Genomic DNA, 15,794 nt, shown 5'->3' with positions numbered 1-15,794 from the left:
AGAGAATCCCAGGGAACTAAAGTAATTTAAAAATATTTCAAAAGAAGTACGGGAATTTCTAAGAGTTTTAAGGGATTTCAAGAGATACCGAAATATTTTCACAAATTTTAAAGGATCTCAGTGAGTTTAAATTGGATTTTAAGATTTGCAGAGGTTTGAAGGGATTTCAAAAGATTTCAAAGGATTTCAAGGGATTTTAAGAGATTTTAAAATGTTTTATAGGAAGTCACAACAGGACTTCTAAGAATTTTAAGGAATCTCAAGAGATGCCAAAGTATTTTCACAAATTTTGAAGAATCTCGTGGGGTTTCAATTGGATTTTCAGATTTGCAAGGGTTTGATGGGATTGCAAAAGATTTCAAAGAATTTCAAGGAAGTAACAAAATTTTTTTAATATTAAAAAAAGTGACGGAATTTTAGAGGCTTTTAAGAGATTTCAACAAATTTGGAAATATTTAAAAGAAGTTTCGGGATTCCAAGGATTTAAAAGGACTTCAGGAGATACCGAAAGATTTTTACGAATTGGAAGGGATTTCAAAAGGATTTGAAGTAATTTAAGAGATTTCAAGGGATTTGAAGATATTATGGAATTTTCTAAAACGAGAGACAGGATTTAAAAGAAATTTCAAAGAAATTATAATTGATTTCTGCTGATTACATAGGATTTTCAAGGTTTTCAAGGTATATTTTTTATTTCAAAACAATGCACGGGAATGCAAGTTATTTTGAAGGATTTCAAGAGATACCAAAGTATTTCCACAATTTTTGAAGAATCGCAGGCATTTTAATGAGATACGAAAATTTGCAGGGATTTAACGGAATCCAAAAGGTTTCACAAGACTTCAAAGGATTTTAATGTTTTTAAAGAGATTTTGAAGTACTTTAAAAGAAGTCACGGGATTTTAAAGCATTTTAAGAGATTAGAGCCAACGAATTATTTTCAGGAATTGTAAAGGATTTTAGAGGATTCTAATAGCATTGCAAATTTGCAGGAATTCGAAAGGATTTCGAAAGGTTTCAAAAAATTTCAAAGAGTTTTAAAGGATTTCAAGATGTTTTGAAATAGTTCTAGAAAAGTCACGAGATTGCACAGTATTTTAAAGAATTTCAAGAGGTACCGAATTATTTTCACGAATTTTAAAGGACATCAGAGGATTTTAATAGGATTTGAAGATTTGTAGGAATTTGAAGTGATTTTAAAAGATGTTGAAGGGGTTGTTATTGCTGATTTCTAGGGTATTTTTTTAACCGTTGTTAAGGGTTATTATTGACTATTGCTAAGGAGTTGTATTGATTTTTGCCTTGACTTGTTATTTTCTGTCGCCACGGGATGTTATCACCCGTTGCTAAGGATTGTTATGTCTGTTGCTGGAAACTTGTATTAATTGTTGTTAAGGATTGTTATTGTTCGTTGTTAATGCCTGTTGTTATCAATTGATTAGGGTTGTTACGTATGTTTCTAGAAAGTTGTATTGATCGTTGCTAAGGATTGTTATTGTGCGTTGCTAGGGTCTGTTGTTAGTTGTTGTCAAGGGTTGTTATTTTCCGTCACTACGGAGTTGTATTAATCATTGCTAAGTCTTTATTTTACGTCACTAAGAGATGTTATTAGTCGTTGCTAGGGTCTCTATTGACTGTTTCTAAGGATTGTTATTGATCGTTATTAGAGAGCTGTATTGATAGTTGCCAAGGGTTGTTATTGTCAAATTCCAGGGTATACTATTGGCTGTTGCTAAGGGTTCTCATTGACCGTTGCTAGGGGGTTACTTTGATAGTTTCTACATGTTGTTAATGTTGGTTGCTAAGAAATGTTATTTGCCGTTGTCAGAAAATGTTTTTAGACGTTACTAAATGTTGTTATTGGCTGTTACTAAGTGTTGTCATTGATCGTTGCTAGGAAGTTGCATTGATCGTTTCCAAGGTTTGTTATTTTCCATTTCTAGGGGATGCTATTAGCTGTTGATTGGGGGTTGTTATTGACATTGCTGAGGACTTTCATTGTCCTTTGCTAGGGAGTTGTATTGATCCTTGTTGAAGGTTGTTATTGTTCGTTGTCAGGGTCGATTGTTAAACGTTGTTAAGGGTTGTTATTGTCCGTTACTAAAGGTTTGTATTGATCATTGCTGAATGTGTTTATTTAATATCGGTAGGAGGTGTTATTAGACGTCGCTAGGGACATTATTTACTGCTTCTAAGGTTTGCTATTGCCCATTGCTAGAAAATGGATTTCATATTTGCCAAGGGTTGTTATTGCCAGTTTCCAGCAAATATTATTAGTTGTTGCTAAAGGTTTTCATTGACCGGTGTAAGGGAGTTGGATTGATAGTTGCCAAGGGCTGGTAATGTTATTTGCCGAGGAATGTTATTATTCGTTGCCAGGAATTGATGTTTGCCGTTGCTAAGTGTTGTTATTAACTGTTACTCAGGGTTATCATTGACCGTGCTAGTTAACGATTGCTATTGTTCGTTGTTGGGAATTTGTATTAAGTTTTCTTAAGGTTTGTTATTGTCCCTTGCTAGGGAGTTGTATTGATCCATACCAAGGGTTGTTATTGTCCGTTTCAAGGGAGTTGAAATGACAATTCTAAAGGGTTGTTATTTTCCGTCGCTGATCGTTGTTATAGGTAAATATTTTCCGTTGTTAGGTGATGTCATTAGCCGCTGTTAAGGGGTTTGTTTAATTGTTTATAAGGATTTCTATTGTCCGTTTCCACAGAGTCCTAATGGTTATTTGTTAAGGGTTGTTATTCTACGTTTTTAGGAGCTGTTATTATTGCTTAGTGTGTTTATTGACCATTGCAAAGGATTTTTATTTTCCGTTGGTAGGATATGTTATTAGCCTTAGATAAGGGTTTTTATTGAGTATTCTTAAGAGTTGTTATTGCCAAGGTTTTTGATTGTCCGTTGATAGTTGCTTTTATAAAGAGTTTCTAGGGGTTGTATTTATTGTTGCTAAGGATTGTTATTGGCCATTGCTAATGGTTTTGATTGTAAATTGCCAGAAGATGTTATTACCGTTGCTAAGATTTGTTATTGACCGTTGCTAAGGCTTGTTATTAACAGTAGATAAGGGTAATTGGGTTAATTTCTGTTGATAAGGTATTAAGTTCCCTTAATCTGGTTGAAACTGGGTTGAAATGTGAAAAATAAATTAATAAACGAATACATGATACTATCGAAGTATTGAAAGGTATGACAAACTTGAGACTCACCGATAGTGATAGCCACCTGGCTTTTGGGGGAAGTGAAGGAAGGTCTCTTCATCCTACGACCCTCGTTAAAGATCCTCGAAATTCGGTTCGTTTTTGTGAGAATTGCGCTGTAGCAGATGCTTAAACACAGACCCAGTCCTATTCGCAAGTAGGTGCAATTCCAGAAAGTTGGTTTGCTCAGTATTACGAAGCTCATTCCATAGCAGGAAAGGATTCCAACCAAAAGCACGTAACATAGTTCACGACCAGAGGCCATGATTACTGGAGTTCTGTTGTACCTGTTTGCGGCATATAATCCGAGACCATTAATACTTTGCTTTAGTTCATAGTTAGCTGCGTAGTTTTTTCGACATCGCTTATTTTATAGCCACTGGCTCGGGGAAACAGAGTTCACTGAATAAAAATAGAATACCTTAAAACATTTGAAAATGATTTCGAGTCCATCTTTAACGTAAACGTTGTTGAAAAAGTTATTTTTTCTTTAAAGAAAGGAACTTTCTGTTGACCAATGAGTAGTTCAAAAGCAAATAAAAGATATTTGAGAGAATTCTATACAAAAATGTATTTCTAATGTTTGCAGTTTTTTGAAACTTTTTTTAATCCGACAAGAAATCAAATTAAAGTTTTAAATAATAGCTGCCCATCCTAGAGGGATTTTTTTTGTTAAATAAATGTACAGTTTTTGTAAAAATAGAATATAATTCTACTTATTTCAAAAAGGACTGAATACATTTTAAAATTTCCAAAATTTAAATTAGATTAAATTCAAATTTAAAATCCTATTTAACGTCCAATAATCAAGTTAATGTGTAGAATCCCTGAAAATAAGATCAAGAATTCAAGGACTAAATTTTGAGACATCTACCATAAAATGTTTTTATTGTAATTTGAAAAAAGATCCTCTTAAAAGAAATTTATTTTCCTATAAAAGAACGTTTTCTTTCTTTTTTGACAAATATAAAAAAGAGTTAAGAAAATGAAAAGGCAACCAATCAAATCCCCTTTCTTCTGTTTTTTACTTCTTTCGTCTTCTTTATTTTTATTATTTTCAAATGATAATAAAAAAGAACTTTTGTAAATAATATTCACCAATGTTTCGGTACTGATACAGCACCCTTATCAAGGTTTGAAAAATTTCAACAGGTATCTGACGATCTTTAATTTTTGCAATTATTTTCTAACACTTGAAGTTAATCAATTACAGGGTGGCCGAAGGTCAGGGGAAACCTGAAAATCGAATAAAGGTCAGGGAGTTTGGAAAAAATGGGTAAAAGTCTAGAAATTTTAAAGAAATAACTGTCAAGAATAATCAGGGCTGCCACCTAGTCACTAAGAGCAATTTTTTTTCTCAAATAACTTTGTATTCACTTTATTAAAATAGTACCACTGTAGTAACTTAGAAAATAAATAGATTACTTCATTTTTATGAATTGATCAGAAATATTTTAGTGTATTAAAAAAGATTGCGAAGAATTCGTAACAGATTTAAATAATTTGAAGTTGTTCCAACGGATTTTTAAAGAGTTTATGGACCTTTTATAACTTTAAGCAAATTTTCTAGATCCTAAATCAGTTTCAAGATATTTTTCAACTTTCCAAGACAGTTAAAAAATTTTCAATAAATTTTAAAGGAATTATAAGGTTTCAGGGTGTTTCAAAAGATTCTATGGTTTTTTTAAAGATATACGACTTCAATGATAAATATGATATGATATGATAAATTATCTAGGATTTTAGGAAATATAATCAGAATTCATGTAATTTCACGGTGTATTATAATATTTTAGTGACTTTTAAAGAATTTATTTTCAAGAATTGAGGAATTTTAGGATTTCAAATATATAAAAATATTTTTTTGAATATTAAATATTAATTTAAAAGAGTTTGAAAGATTCAAGAAGATTAAAACAAATATTGGCGAATTTCAAATAATTTTGAGGGATTACTAAGAATTTTAAAGATTTTAGGATATTTTTAAAAATCCAAAGAAATTTTCTAGAGCTGTAAAAAATGTCGAGGGATTTCAAAATATTCAATAATATTTCAGGGTATTTAAAAAGATTCCAAAGAATTTTTAACTACTTATAGTAATTTAATGAGATTTGAAGGGATTTGGAGTAGTTTAGGACATTTAAAAAGATTTCAAGGCATTTTCAAACAACTTCATAATGTCTGAACGTATTTCAAAAGATTTCAAAGGATTTGAAATATTTTAAAAGATTCCAATCAATTTTTAAAATTGTAGGGTATTTTTGAAATTCAGAGGAATTTCAAAGAGCTTCTGGCAGTAACAAGGGATTTAAAAATATTCTAATGTATTTAAAATATATGAGGGTATTTCTAATGGATTTCAATAATTTGAAGCGATTTAAGAGAATTTGGAATATTGTAAGGCATTTAAAAAGATTTAAAGGCATCTTTTATAGATATCAATAATTTTTTGTAATATCAAAGGATTTTTAAAGATTTCTGGGTACTTTTAAAACTTCTGAGGAATTTACAAGAGCTTTAAAAGTTTGAAGGGATTACAAAGGATTTTACAAAATTTGAAATATTTTAGATTACTTAAAAAGATTCCAGGCAATTTTTAAAAGCTTTAAAAGGTTTCAAGGAATTGCAAAAGATTCTAAATGATTTGAAATATATTAGGGTAATCCTAATAGTTTTCAATGATTTGAAGTGATTTCAAAGGACTTGAAATATTCTGGGACATTTCAAAAGATTTCAAATCATTCTCAAGAGCTTTAAAAAGTTTCAATAGATTTCATCAATTTGCCAGAATTTAAAAAGATTCCAACGAAACTTTTATTAATTTTGATAATTTGAAGGAATTTCAAAGGATTTGAAATATTTTAGATTTCAAGGTATTATGGATTATAAACATAGAATGTGCATTGATTTCACCAAATATTGAAGGTGTTGAAATAATCAAAAAGATTTAAATGGATTTTAAAGCTCTGAAGGTATTTTAATCAATTTTCCAGAATTTCAGGAAAATTCAGATTTAAAATAATTTTGATGGGATTTCATAATATTTTAATGGATTTCAAAGACTTTATTCGCAGAAGGTGAGGGAGTTTATGAAAATGTAAAGATTTAAAGAGATTTTTAACCCTATCGTTGGTAGAGAGAATTCGACAAAAAGTTCCCAAAATGGCAGGAAAATTGGTTATCCCGAAAATTTGTATCCTGAGGTTTTTGGGGTACAAAATTAGAATTTTGGTCTTTAAATACCCGGTGGGCACAATTTTTGGCGACGTCTTCACGACAACATTACGACATCTTAACGACAATTTTACGACATTCCTATTTGTTTGATTAAATTCGACTGTTAATGAAAAAAATGGTTGAAAACAAATTTAAACTGATTGAGGACCACCCATTTAATTTTTATTTCAAGAAACAAATTTAATTAGGGAAAACTAAGATCATTAGTTTGCGGTTTGAATCTTGTAAGCCTGTATACGAGGTTTAATTGTCTGACCCTTCTTCTCACTTTGCGAAAGTTAATTGCTTTAATGGATTTGCGTCACGTGAGCATCTCCTTTCCCAGAGAATGTTTAATTACCTTCAGCCTCCGGAAAATTAATACTTCAGAGTTAATTTATTTGTATGAGAGTCATTTCCTCTTTTGAAGTTTACAGTGAAAATTAAAATTATCGAGGTCCATATTTTACATTGTAGCGTAAAATACAAATTTCAGTAAATAAAAGACTCTGAGGTCTTATTCTTTCCCTTCTCCTAACTTCTCTATTTCTCCTTCTGTCCCTTCCTCTACTTCCCCTCTCCATATTTCCTTTGCTTTCCTTTATCTCATCTTATTCCTCCTTCCGCAATTTCCCCCACTTCGTCTCACCCTAATCCTCCTACTTCCCAACCCATAATTTGGGCAGTCATCAATTGGCCGACGACTATGTGGGACTTCTTCCCTCTCTACTGCGCTTGTAGGCGCCGAATTCTCCTCCTGCGTTGTTTCTTCTTACTGCACATGTGTTTTTCAGCGCGGACTTATTCAAAATGAATAAACTACTATTTTTCTCTTGTGACGTCCAATTGTAGTTGAATAATATAATTTTTATTAGAGTAACATTTCTCGAGTACAAAAATACACATGCACATTAAAATAAAAATGAAATACGTGAACTTTTAGTTTAAAAAGTTTATATAAAAAAATTAATTAAATTTTCAACAAAATATTTGAATCTTCAGCTAAAATAATAGAATTTTGAATAATAATGGGAATTTCTAACCAAATTACTAGATTACCCCCATCATTACGATTTTTTTTATTAAAAGTTAAAAAATTTACTTTTTAAATTCCCGGTTTTCCTCAATCATTTTTTTCTATTTTTCCGGTGAACTAAAAGTAACATTGATGGAGATAATCTTGTAATTTGGTTTAAAATTTCCATTATTAATAAAAATTCAACTTTTTTGTTGAAAATGCGGTTAATTAATTAATATTAATTTTCAAAAAAATATAATTTAATTAAAATTCATCATTCAACTACAAATTGAAGTTACAAGACAGAAAAGCTCATTATTTATTCTAAATAAGCCTGCGCTCAAAGTCATATGAGCAGTCAGAATAAGCATTTTGCCGGAAAATTCACCGAACATGCTTGCTGCCAGCAGTGCACGAGGGGAGTTCGTCGCCTACAAGCGCAGTAGTGAGTATTTACTCGACTCCCACTTCTGAGATTTCCCCTCATATATATACCTCTAATTTCCCCTATTTTGCCACCCCTCATCTTCCCAAAATTCCTATACTTAATTTGCCCTATGAAAAAAACCTTTTTGCAGCCACGGAGAGAAATATTAATGGTTTAGGTCGGGTGTTCGTCTGTTGCGCTTTTTCCCAGAAGGAAATTGAACGATAGAGGGAAGTATAGGTAGTGAAAGGAAAGAAAATTATGAGAGGGGAAGTAGGGACGTGAAGGGTTGGGAAGTATGGAAAAAGAATGGGAGGGGAAGTAGGGAACATTAGGGGAAGAAAAGTAACGGGAAATGTAAGGAGGGGAAGTGAGGAATGTGAGTGGAAATGGTGTATTGAGAAGTAGGGAAAATGAGGGGTATAGAAGTATGGAAAGTGAGAGGAAATGAAGGGAGGGAAAATATTAGTAGGGGAAGTAGGAAACATCGGTGAAGCATGGTGAGGGGAAGTATGGAAACTGACACGAGAGGGATACTACGAGAAGTAAGAGTGGGCGAAAAGGGGGGTTTATAGAAGTGAGGAGAAATGTTGGGAGGAGTAGCGTAAGGGGAGTGTTTAAAAAATAGAAGAGGAAGTAGTGGTGTCTTTCATTCACTCAAATTTGTAATGTTTGCCTTGTTCCATATTATTTTTGAGGTAAGTCCTGAATTAAATTTTTAAGATGGTTTAATTACCGGATGAAAACTGCAGTTGTGAAAAGAGTGCTGAAGATTCCAATGGAAGCATATGCGAGAGGCACTATAGCCCAGGGGCTAGTCCAGGGGATGACTTCAGGGGTGAGTTTTATGCAACTCGTTTTGTTTTCATTGGGAGCATAACCGTCAGCACATCTCTGACACAAGTCGTTGAAAACATAGGCCTCCTGAGGGCACTGAACACAACTCCAGCAACAGGCTTCCTGAAATTTAAACAGAATTCAGGAATTAATTCATAGCCATAGTGTACCACTAAACTATTACATTAATAATTTCAGTCTTAATAATTTAGCTATAGGGTAACGAATGAGCAACAGTAAAAATTGACTCTAGCCCGGGGAATCGAACGCTTGGCCGCCGGCTCGAGGCCCGATGCGCTACCACTGTACCAACTACGAATTTTACAGGAGACACAAAAAACTGTCTAACTTTGAGACATAAAAAGAGTTACATAACTTTTATACGTTTTCATTAAAAAAAAAGCAGAAAGTATCACTAGGCAATTAGGCAATTCTGAATTGTAAGAAGTAGATTTAATTCTTTGTGGAAATAGCTTATTAAAAATATAGTTTCAAAAGCTCTTGGAAAAGCGCGATAACTTTACGAATGTTAATTTTATGAAGCTAGAGAAACAAGAATCCTTAATTTATACAGAAAACTAATTTTCTGGAAGTTTGAAACGCAACATTTGAGGGTCTTGTTATAAGGGCCAATTTGTAGAGAAATTAGAAGTTCTAAATCAAAATGGACAGTTGGATTTTCAAACTTTTGCACAGTAGATAAGACTAGGGCCTGAAATGTTTTATAATCCGAGACATTATTTGTGTAGCCCTGATTTAAAAATTTACAGTGGAAAATAATCTTTAATTTATGAGAAAAAAATCTAAAGTTTCTAACATAATATTTTACAAGTATTAAAAATAAAATTCAATATTTATTTAAACTATTATTCTGTATAAATTATAAAATTCCTGTTTATTGTTTTGTTCCAAAGCAAATTTTTATTGGGTAGAAAGGCTATGGTTAAAAAATTCATTTCTTTTTATAAAATGCAGTCTTTTTTGGTTAAAAATGCAACTCTCTGATTGAAAATTAATGTTTTTTGGATAATAATTTAAATATATAATTGAAAACTCGTTTTTTTTTAAATTACCAACTTTTACATTTTTCGCTAAGGATTCACAAATTTGTCTGAAAATTCGTCTTTTTGAGTTGACTGCTTTTTTATTTAAAATGTAAATTTTGTATTGCTTGAAGTAGCAACTATTACATATATCACTAAGAATTTATCTTTTATAGTTGAAAACTTAAATACTTCATTAAATGTTGAATTTCCTTCCTGATTTTTTTTTCATCAATTTAGTTGCAAATTCATCTCTTTTCTTGAAAATTTATTTATTTTAAGGAAAATTTTTTTTTTATTTTGTTTTAAATTACTTGATTAAAAGTCGAAATTCTTTGCTAACATTTTTTTAAAGATTCATTAAGTCAGATAAAACTTTAATTCTTGCGTTAAAAATGTATCTATTTTGACGAAAGACCTTATCTTTTGTTTAAAATTCAACTAATTGCATAGAAAATCATGTAATTTGTTTAAGGCTTATCTTTTTGGAAAAAATTACATTTATTTTTTGTAGAAAAGGCATATATTACATTTTTCGTTGAGAAAATATATTCTTTTGCTAAAAATTCGTCTACTTTGTTGAAAAAGAAACTACCTTGTTGAAAATTCATTTTTTCGACAATGATTCATCAACTTATGTTAGTTGAAAATTCATCTCTGCTTGCAAATAAAATTTTTTTTTTAATTCTTGTTTGTTTAAAAATGTTTTGGTTAAATGAAAATTCTACCATTACGTTTTGAATTAAAAACCTGTTCTTATCTTGTTTAAAAATTCATATATTTTGTTGAAAACTCTTCTTTTTGGTAGAAATTCAATCTTTTTTGGTTAAAATTCAACTGCTTGGTTGAATAACGAATGTGTTTTGTTTGAAGATTCAAATAGTTTTTCGATATTTTTTGTTTGTTAAATTAAACTCTTCATGGCTTATAATAAAAACCTTTTTTTGTTGAAAAAAAAACATTTTCATTAACTATCAGAATTGTTGTTGAGAATTCATCTTCTTTGGTTAAGAATTGAATTACTTTATTAAATTTTATTTAGTCTCGAGTTCATCATTATATTTGAAAATTCATCTCTGGTTAAACAATATTTTTTATTATTTTTTAAACTAAAAGTTTAGCCATTTCATTTTTTATTGAAAATAATTTTTTTTTGGTCAAAAATTTACCTTCTTTGTTGACAACTCATTTTTTCAATAATTCATCAATTTAGTTGAAAATTAATCTCTTTCGTGAAAAGTTGTTCTCCTCGTTGTTTAAAATGATTCTTTTTTACTGGAAATTGAACTGTTTCATTTTTAGTTAGAAATAGATCCTTTTTATTTGAATATTCACGTATTTTGTTGAAAAATTTACTTTTTGGTAGAAATGTCATCTTTTTTGTTAAATTGCAACTGTTTGGTTAAAAATTAATCTGTTATGGTTGAGGATTGGCCTTTTATTTTTGAAAATTCGTCTTTTTTATGAAATTAAACTATTTTCGATATAAAACAAAAACATTGGTTAAAGCATTAACATTAACTATTACTTTATTATTGAAAAACTATATTTTTTGTGGAAACTATAATTTATTGTTGAAAATTCTTTGTTTTGGTTGAAGATTCATTAATTTAGTCAAAAATTCATCTATTCGGTTCAAAATTTAATTGTTTTGTGGAAAATTGTTTTCTTTTCTTTTGTTAACAATTATTTTTTGACTGAAAGTTCAAATATTTAATTAAGAATTCATTTCATTTGGTTAAGGATTGAACTAGTTGGTTAAAATCCAGTTTTTTTGGGGTAGCAATTAGCTGTTTTTTTTTTAAATTTTAATCCTTTTTCATGAAAATACTGAAATACTAGTTGAATTTATCTTATTTAGCTGAAAATTACAACTCGTTATTAAAATTCCTTTTTATGGTTCAACATTTATTATTTTAGTTGAAAATTCAGATTTGGGGTTAAAAAATCAAATATTGTAAAAAAATTAGTTTTTTTAACTACAAAATTACCTCTTTCTTTCTTCGTTAAAAATATATCTTCTTTTGTTTATAAATTGAGCTATTTGGTCTAAAATTCATGTATTATTATATCAATTCTTACGGACCTAAAGAGTTTAAAGTTCAATAAATTTAGTTTTCATATTAATTATGTTGTTAAGAAATTATTTCCCTATTTTCGTAAAGAATTTTCTCATTCCTCCAATTTTTTTTAGCATTTTGGCATGTGAAAAGATGGTTCCTTAGTTTCTTCTGTTGAGTTCATTTCTTTTATTTCTTAAGAAATCTCCCAAAGAGATTTCGGTTTTTTACTTGAAGCTTCAGCGGAACGTCTCCTGAAGCGTGATTTTCAGAAAATTATCATCTATCTCAACCCACTGGGTTACGTTTCCTGTATCTAGATTTTTCTTTCTAGCTTCATCTTCGAGCGAGAACTTCGGTTTTTCAATGCAAATACACAAACGTATAAATATAAAATATACATCTATATATAAATACATATGAATCTTATACATGAGTGCGAGAAGAGAGAAGAGAAACTCGAGGGAGCGACCTGATCGCCTGAAAATAGAAGCAGAAAGAGGTTTCTTTGCCCAAGTAGGGAATACAGGAATAGGAAAAAGATAGCATAGTGAGCTAAGAAAGATTCCTTCAGAATTCCAGCATCGTTCCGAAGGAATCCTTACCATTATCGGAAACGCAGCCCAATAGTCCTTCAGAGAGCGAATGAAATTCAGAGCCCATTTTTCGTCAATGGATACAAAATCTGTCTGAATAAGATATTTCCTGTGGTTCTTGTATTATTATTGAATAAAATACACGAGTAGAGCTTCTTTGCCCAGTTTTTGCGGAAATCTTATTTTCAATCAAAGCTTCCAAAGTCTTCACTCTCGACACGCCGAAAAATTGATTTTATAATTATATCATTAAGTTATATCCCGAATCGTTACTAGTGTTGGGCAACTTTTACCCCCCTCCCTCCCTAATGAAGTAACGTAGCCTTTAGGTAAAACCCATTTTACGTTTATAATGGTATTATTGAATTTTTAAACTGAGTAATGTTAATTTTTAATCAAAAATGGAATGCTTAAACTTTTAGTTGAAAAAATAATTTTCAATTATTGAAAAAATATAGGAACGCACAACTCAAAAATGGAATTTTCAACTAATCTAGATTAATTTCCAAACTAAAAGAAAAACTAATTTTTAAGAGAATAATTCAATTTTAACAAAAAGTTGAATTTTTATTTTAAAAATAACCATTTTCGACCAAAAGTGAAATAGGTAAATTAGCAAATTATCGAAGTAATTTATTAACAAAAAAGGAATTTTCAACAAAACAATTCAATTTTCAACCAGAGAGATGAATTTTTAACTAGAATTTTTAATCTTTAACCAAAAAAAAGCAGTTTTAAGAAAGTAGTGTAACTTCAAAACCTTGTTGTTAGATTTTTAACCAAAAAGATTAAGTTTTAAAGAAAAAGACTGATTTTCTACCGAAAAAGTCGACTTTTTAACAAAATTCAAAGATTCTCAGTTAAAATGTTGAATTTGCAACTAAAAAAGATAAATTTTCAAATAAAAGACAAATTTTCAATAAAAGTCAAGAATTCTCAAGTGAAAAGTTGAATTTTTAAGAAAGACAATTTTTTTTTAATTTTTAGGACAGTAGTTCAACTTTAAAAATAAGTTTTTAAATTTTTAACCAAAAGGATGACATTTTAAAGAAAAATATTAATTTTGTACTGAAAAAAACGAATTTTTAACAAAATTCAATAGTTCTCCACCACAAAGTTCAATTTTCAACTGAAAAAAATTATAAAATTGAATTTTAAAATGAAAAGATGAATTTTTAAGCACAAAGATTAATTTATACCAAAAAATACGAATTTTTAACAATATTCAAGAATTCTGAACCTAGAATTAGAATTTTAAACTAACAAAGATCAATTTTGAAACAAAAAGGTTAATTTATACCAAAAATATGAATTTTAAACAAAATTCAAGAATTCTAAACTTAAAACTTGAATTTTCAACTAAAAAAGAGTAATTTTTAAACAAAAAGGTTAATTTTCTGCCAAAAAATACGAATTTGTGATAAAATTTCAGAGTTTCTACCAAAAAGCTAAAGTTTCAACTACAAAAGATGAAGTTTTAAACAAAAAGATTAATTTACTACAAAAAATTTCTAATAAATTTCCAGAATTCTCATCCAAAAAGTTTCATTTTCAGCTCATTTTTACAATAAAATACCAATTTTTGATAAAATTTAATAAAATACAATAAACCAAAGTGACGAAAAGATGGAATTTTTTCGTCGAAGGAAAAATCCGTTTTTTCGATAGGAATCCTTTTAATTAAGAACTTCGTAATAATTTCAGCGACATTTATAACTAGTTTATGAATTTCATGACAGTCCTTTTATTTGGACCTTTACACGATATTTTGAGCAAGATTTATAATTCGTTGATTTTTTCAACCAAATTTGATTGAAAAAGCTCTCTTCGGGTAGCTATCGACGGAATTTTGTTTGTTTAATGCTAAATAAACAAATAGATTAGTCGAGTCGATAGATGCACAAAGAATGCTTTTTTTATTTTATTTGTTTAAAAACATCATACAAATTTATCAACTAAGAATGAATGTTGATGAAATTATTATTGACTTCCCAATTAAAAGCACTGAAATAAATAGAAAAAAACGAATTTTATTGATAAGGAAGGCCTGAATATTGTATTTATTTATTAAATTTGTTTTAAAAACATAAAATTGATCAAATTATTATTAATTTTGCTGAAATGATAAAAAAATTCCCAATTAACAGGACTTGAATTTACAAGAAACGTGTTTTTTCGACAAGAAATGTCCAAATAATGCATTTGTTTATTATATTTGTTGGAAAAAATAATTGAATTTATCAAAAAATTCTGAATTTTGCTGAAATTATTACGTGGTTTCCGAATTTAAATAAATTACATAGAAAAAAAACGAATTTTCCTGTCGATAAATGCCCGGATGATGCAGTTGTTTATCAATTTTTTTTTATAATATTAACACGAATGATATTAAGAGAAATTTTATCATAGTATAGTTTACTTCTAAAACTTCTAATTTTCCGCTTTGGAAACGTAGAATTATTCAAAATGATAGAAAAGACACATTTAACAAATAATTTGTTTATGATATTTGTTGTCAAAAAATTAATATTTTCGGGTTAAAAATTCATCTATTTTAGTGAGATTCATCTTATTGAAAAGAAAAAAAATTAAATTGTCTTTGGCTAAGGTTTGATTTATGTTGTTTAAAAATTCGAACGTTGGGGTAAGAAATTAAAAATTTTATTAAAAATTCAATTACTTCGTAGAAAGTTCAATTGATTTTATAAAAATTGCACGATTTTGTTACAAAATCATCTTTTCGGTTGAAAAAATGGACCATGTGGTTGAAAATTTAACTATTAGGTTGCAAAATCCATTACTAAACAAAATTAATTATTATGATGAAAGTTCAACTATTTTGTTTAGAAATAATCTTTTTCAGGCGAAAATTCAACTACTTTGGTAAAAATAAACTTTTTGATTTAAAATTCATATTATTTGGTTAATAATTCATCTGTTTTGTAGAAAATTTAATTAAATTGTTAAAAATCAAAATATTTAGTTGCAAATTAAGGTTTTTAGCCAACAATTCAATACATTTAATTGAAAATTAACTTTTTGATTACAAATATATAATTTTTTTTGTTGAAAATTTATCTGTTTTGCAGAAAAAATCGTCCTTTTGATTTGACAATCCTACATTTTTGTTGAAAATTTAACTATTTGGTTGAAAAATACTTTTTAGGGTTTTGTTGTCCTGGTCAGAAACCCTGGTATTTTCGTCGGTTGATCGTCCGTCAGTTTTACTTTTTCCAAGGAGGGGAAGTAAGTGGAAGTAGAGAATCCGAGGGGAAATAATGGGTGGGGTAATACGGAAGTGCGGGGAAAAAGGGGTGGAAGATTATTAGAATTGAAGGGGGAAGTAGGAGAAATGAGGGTAGGGGCGAAGTAAGATGAAATAAGGTAATTGGCA

General features: G+C 29.3%; 1 protein-coding gene across 1 annotated transcript in view; it reads right to left on the bottom strand.

Moving 5' to 3' along the window:
• Nucleotides 1-15,794, bottom strand: part of LOC117170874 (metabotropic glutamate receptor 2-like) — a 139,911-nt gene that overhangs the window by 36,384 nt on the left and 87,733 nt on the right. The window contains exons 6-7 of the mRNA XM_033357917.1: nucleotides 8,601-8,824; nucleotides 3,213-3,490 (exon numbers count right to left, since the gene is read on the bottom strand). Of these exons, the coding sequence (XP_033213808.1) occupies nucleotides 3,213-3,490; nucleotides 8,601-8,824 (502 nt within the window). The remainder of the gene's footprint in view (nucleotides 1-3,212; nucleotides 3,491-8,600; nucleotides 8,825-15,794) is intronic.

This window comes from Belonocnema kinseyi, chromosome 4 (assembly GCF_010883055.1).
Source record: "Belonocnema kinseyi isolate 2016_QV_RU_SX_M_011 chromosome 4, B_treatae_v1, whole genome shotgun sequence".
In the NCBI taxonomy this organism is placed as follows: domain Eukaryota; kingdom Metazoa; phylum Arthropoda; class Insecta; order Hymenoptera; family Cynipidae; genus Belonocnema; species Belonocnema kinseyi.
The sequence above is the reverse complement of the archived record's forward strand: the minus strand, read 5'-3'. Positions and strand labels throughout refer to the sequence as shown.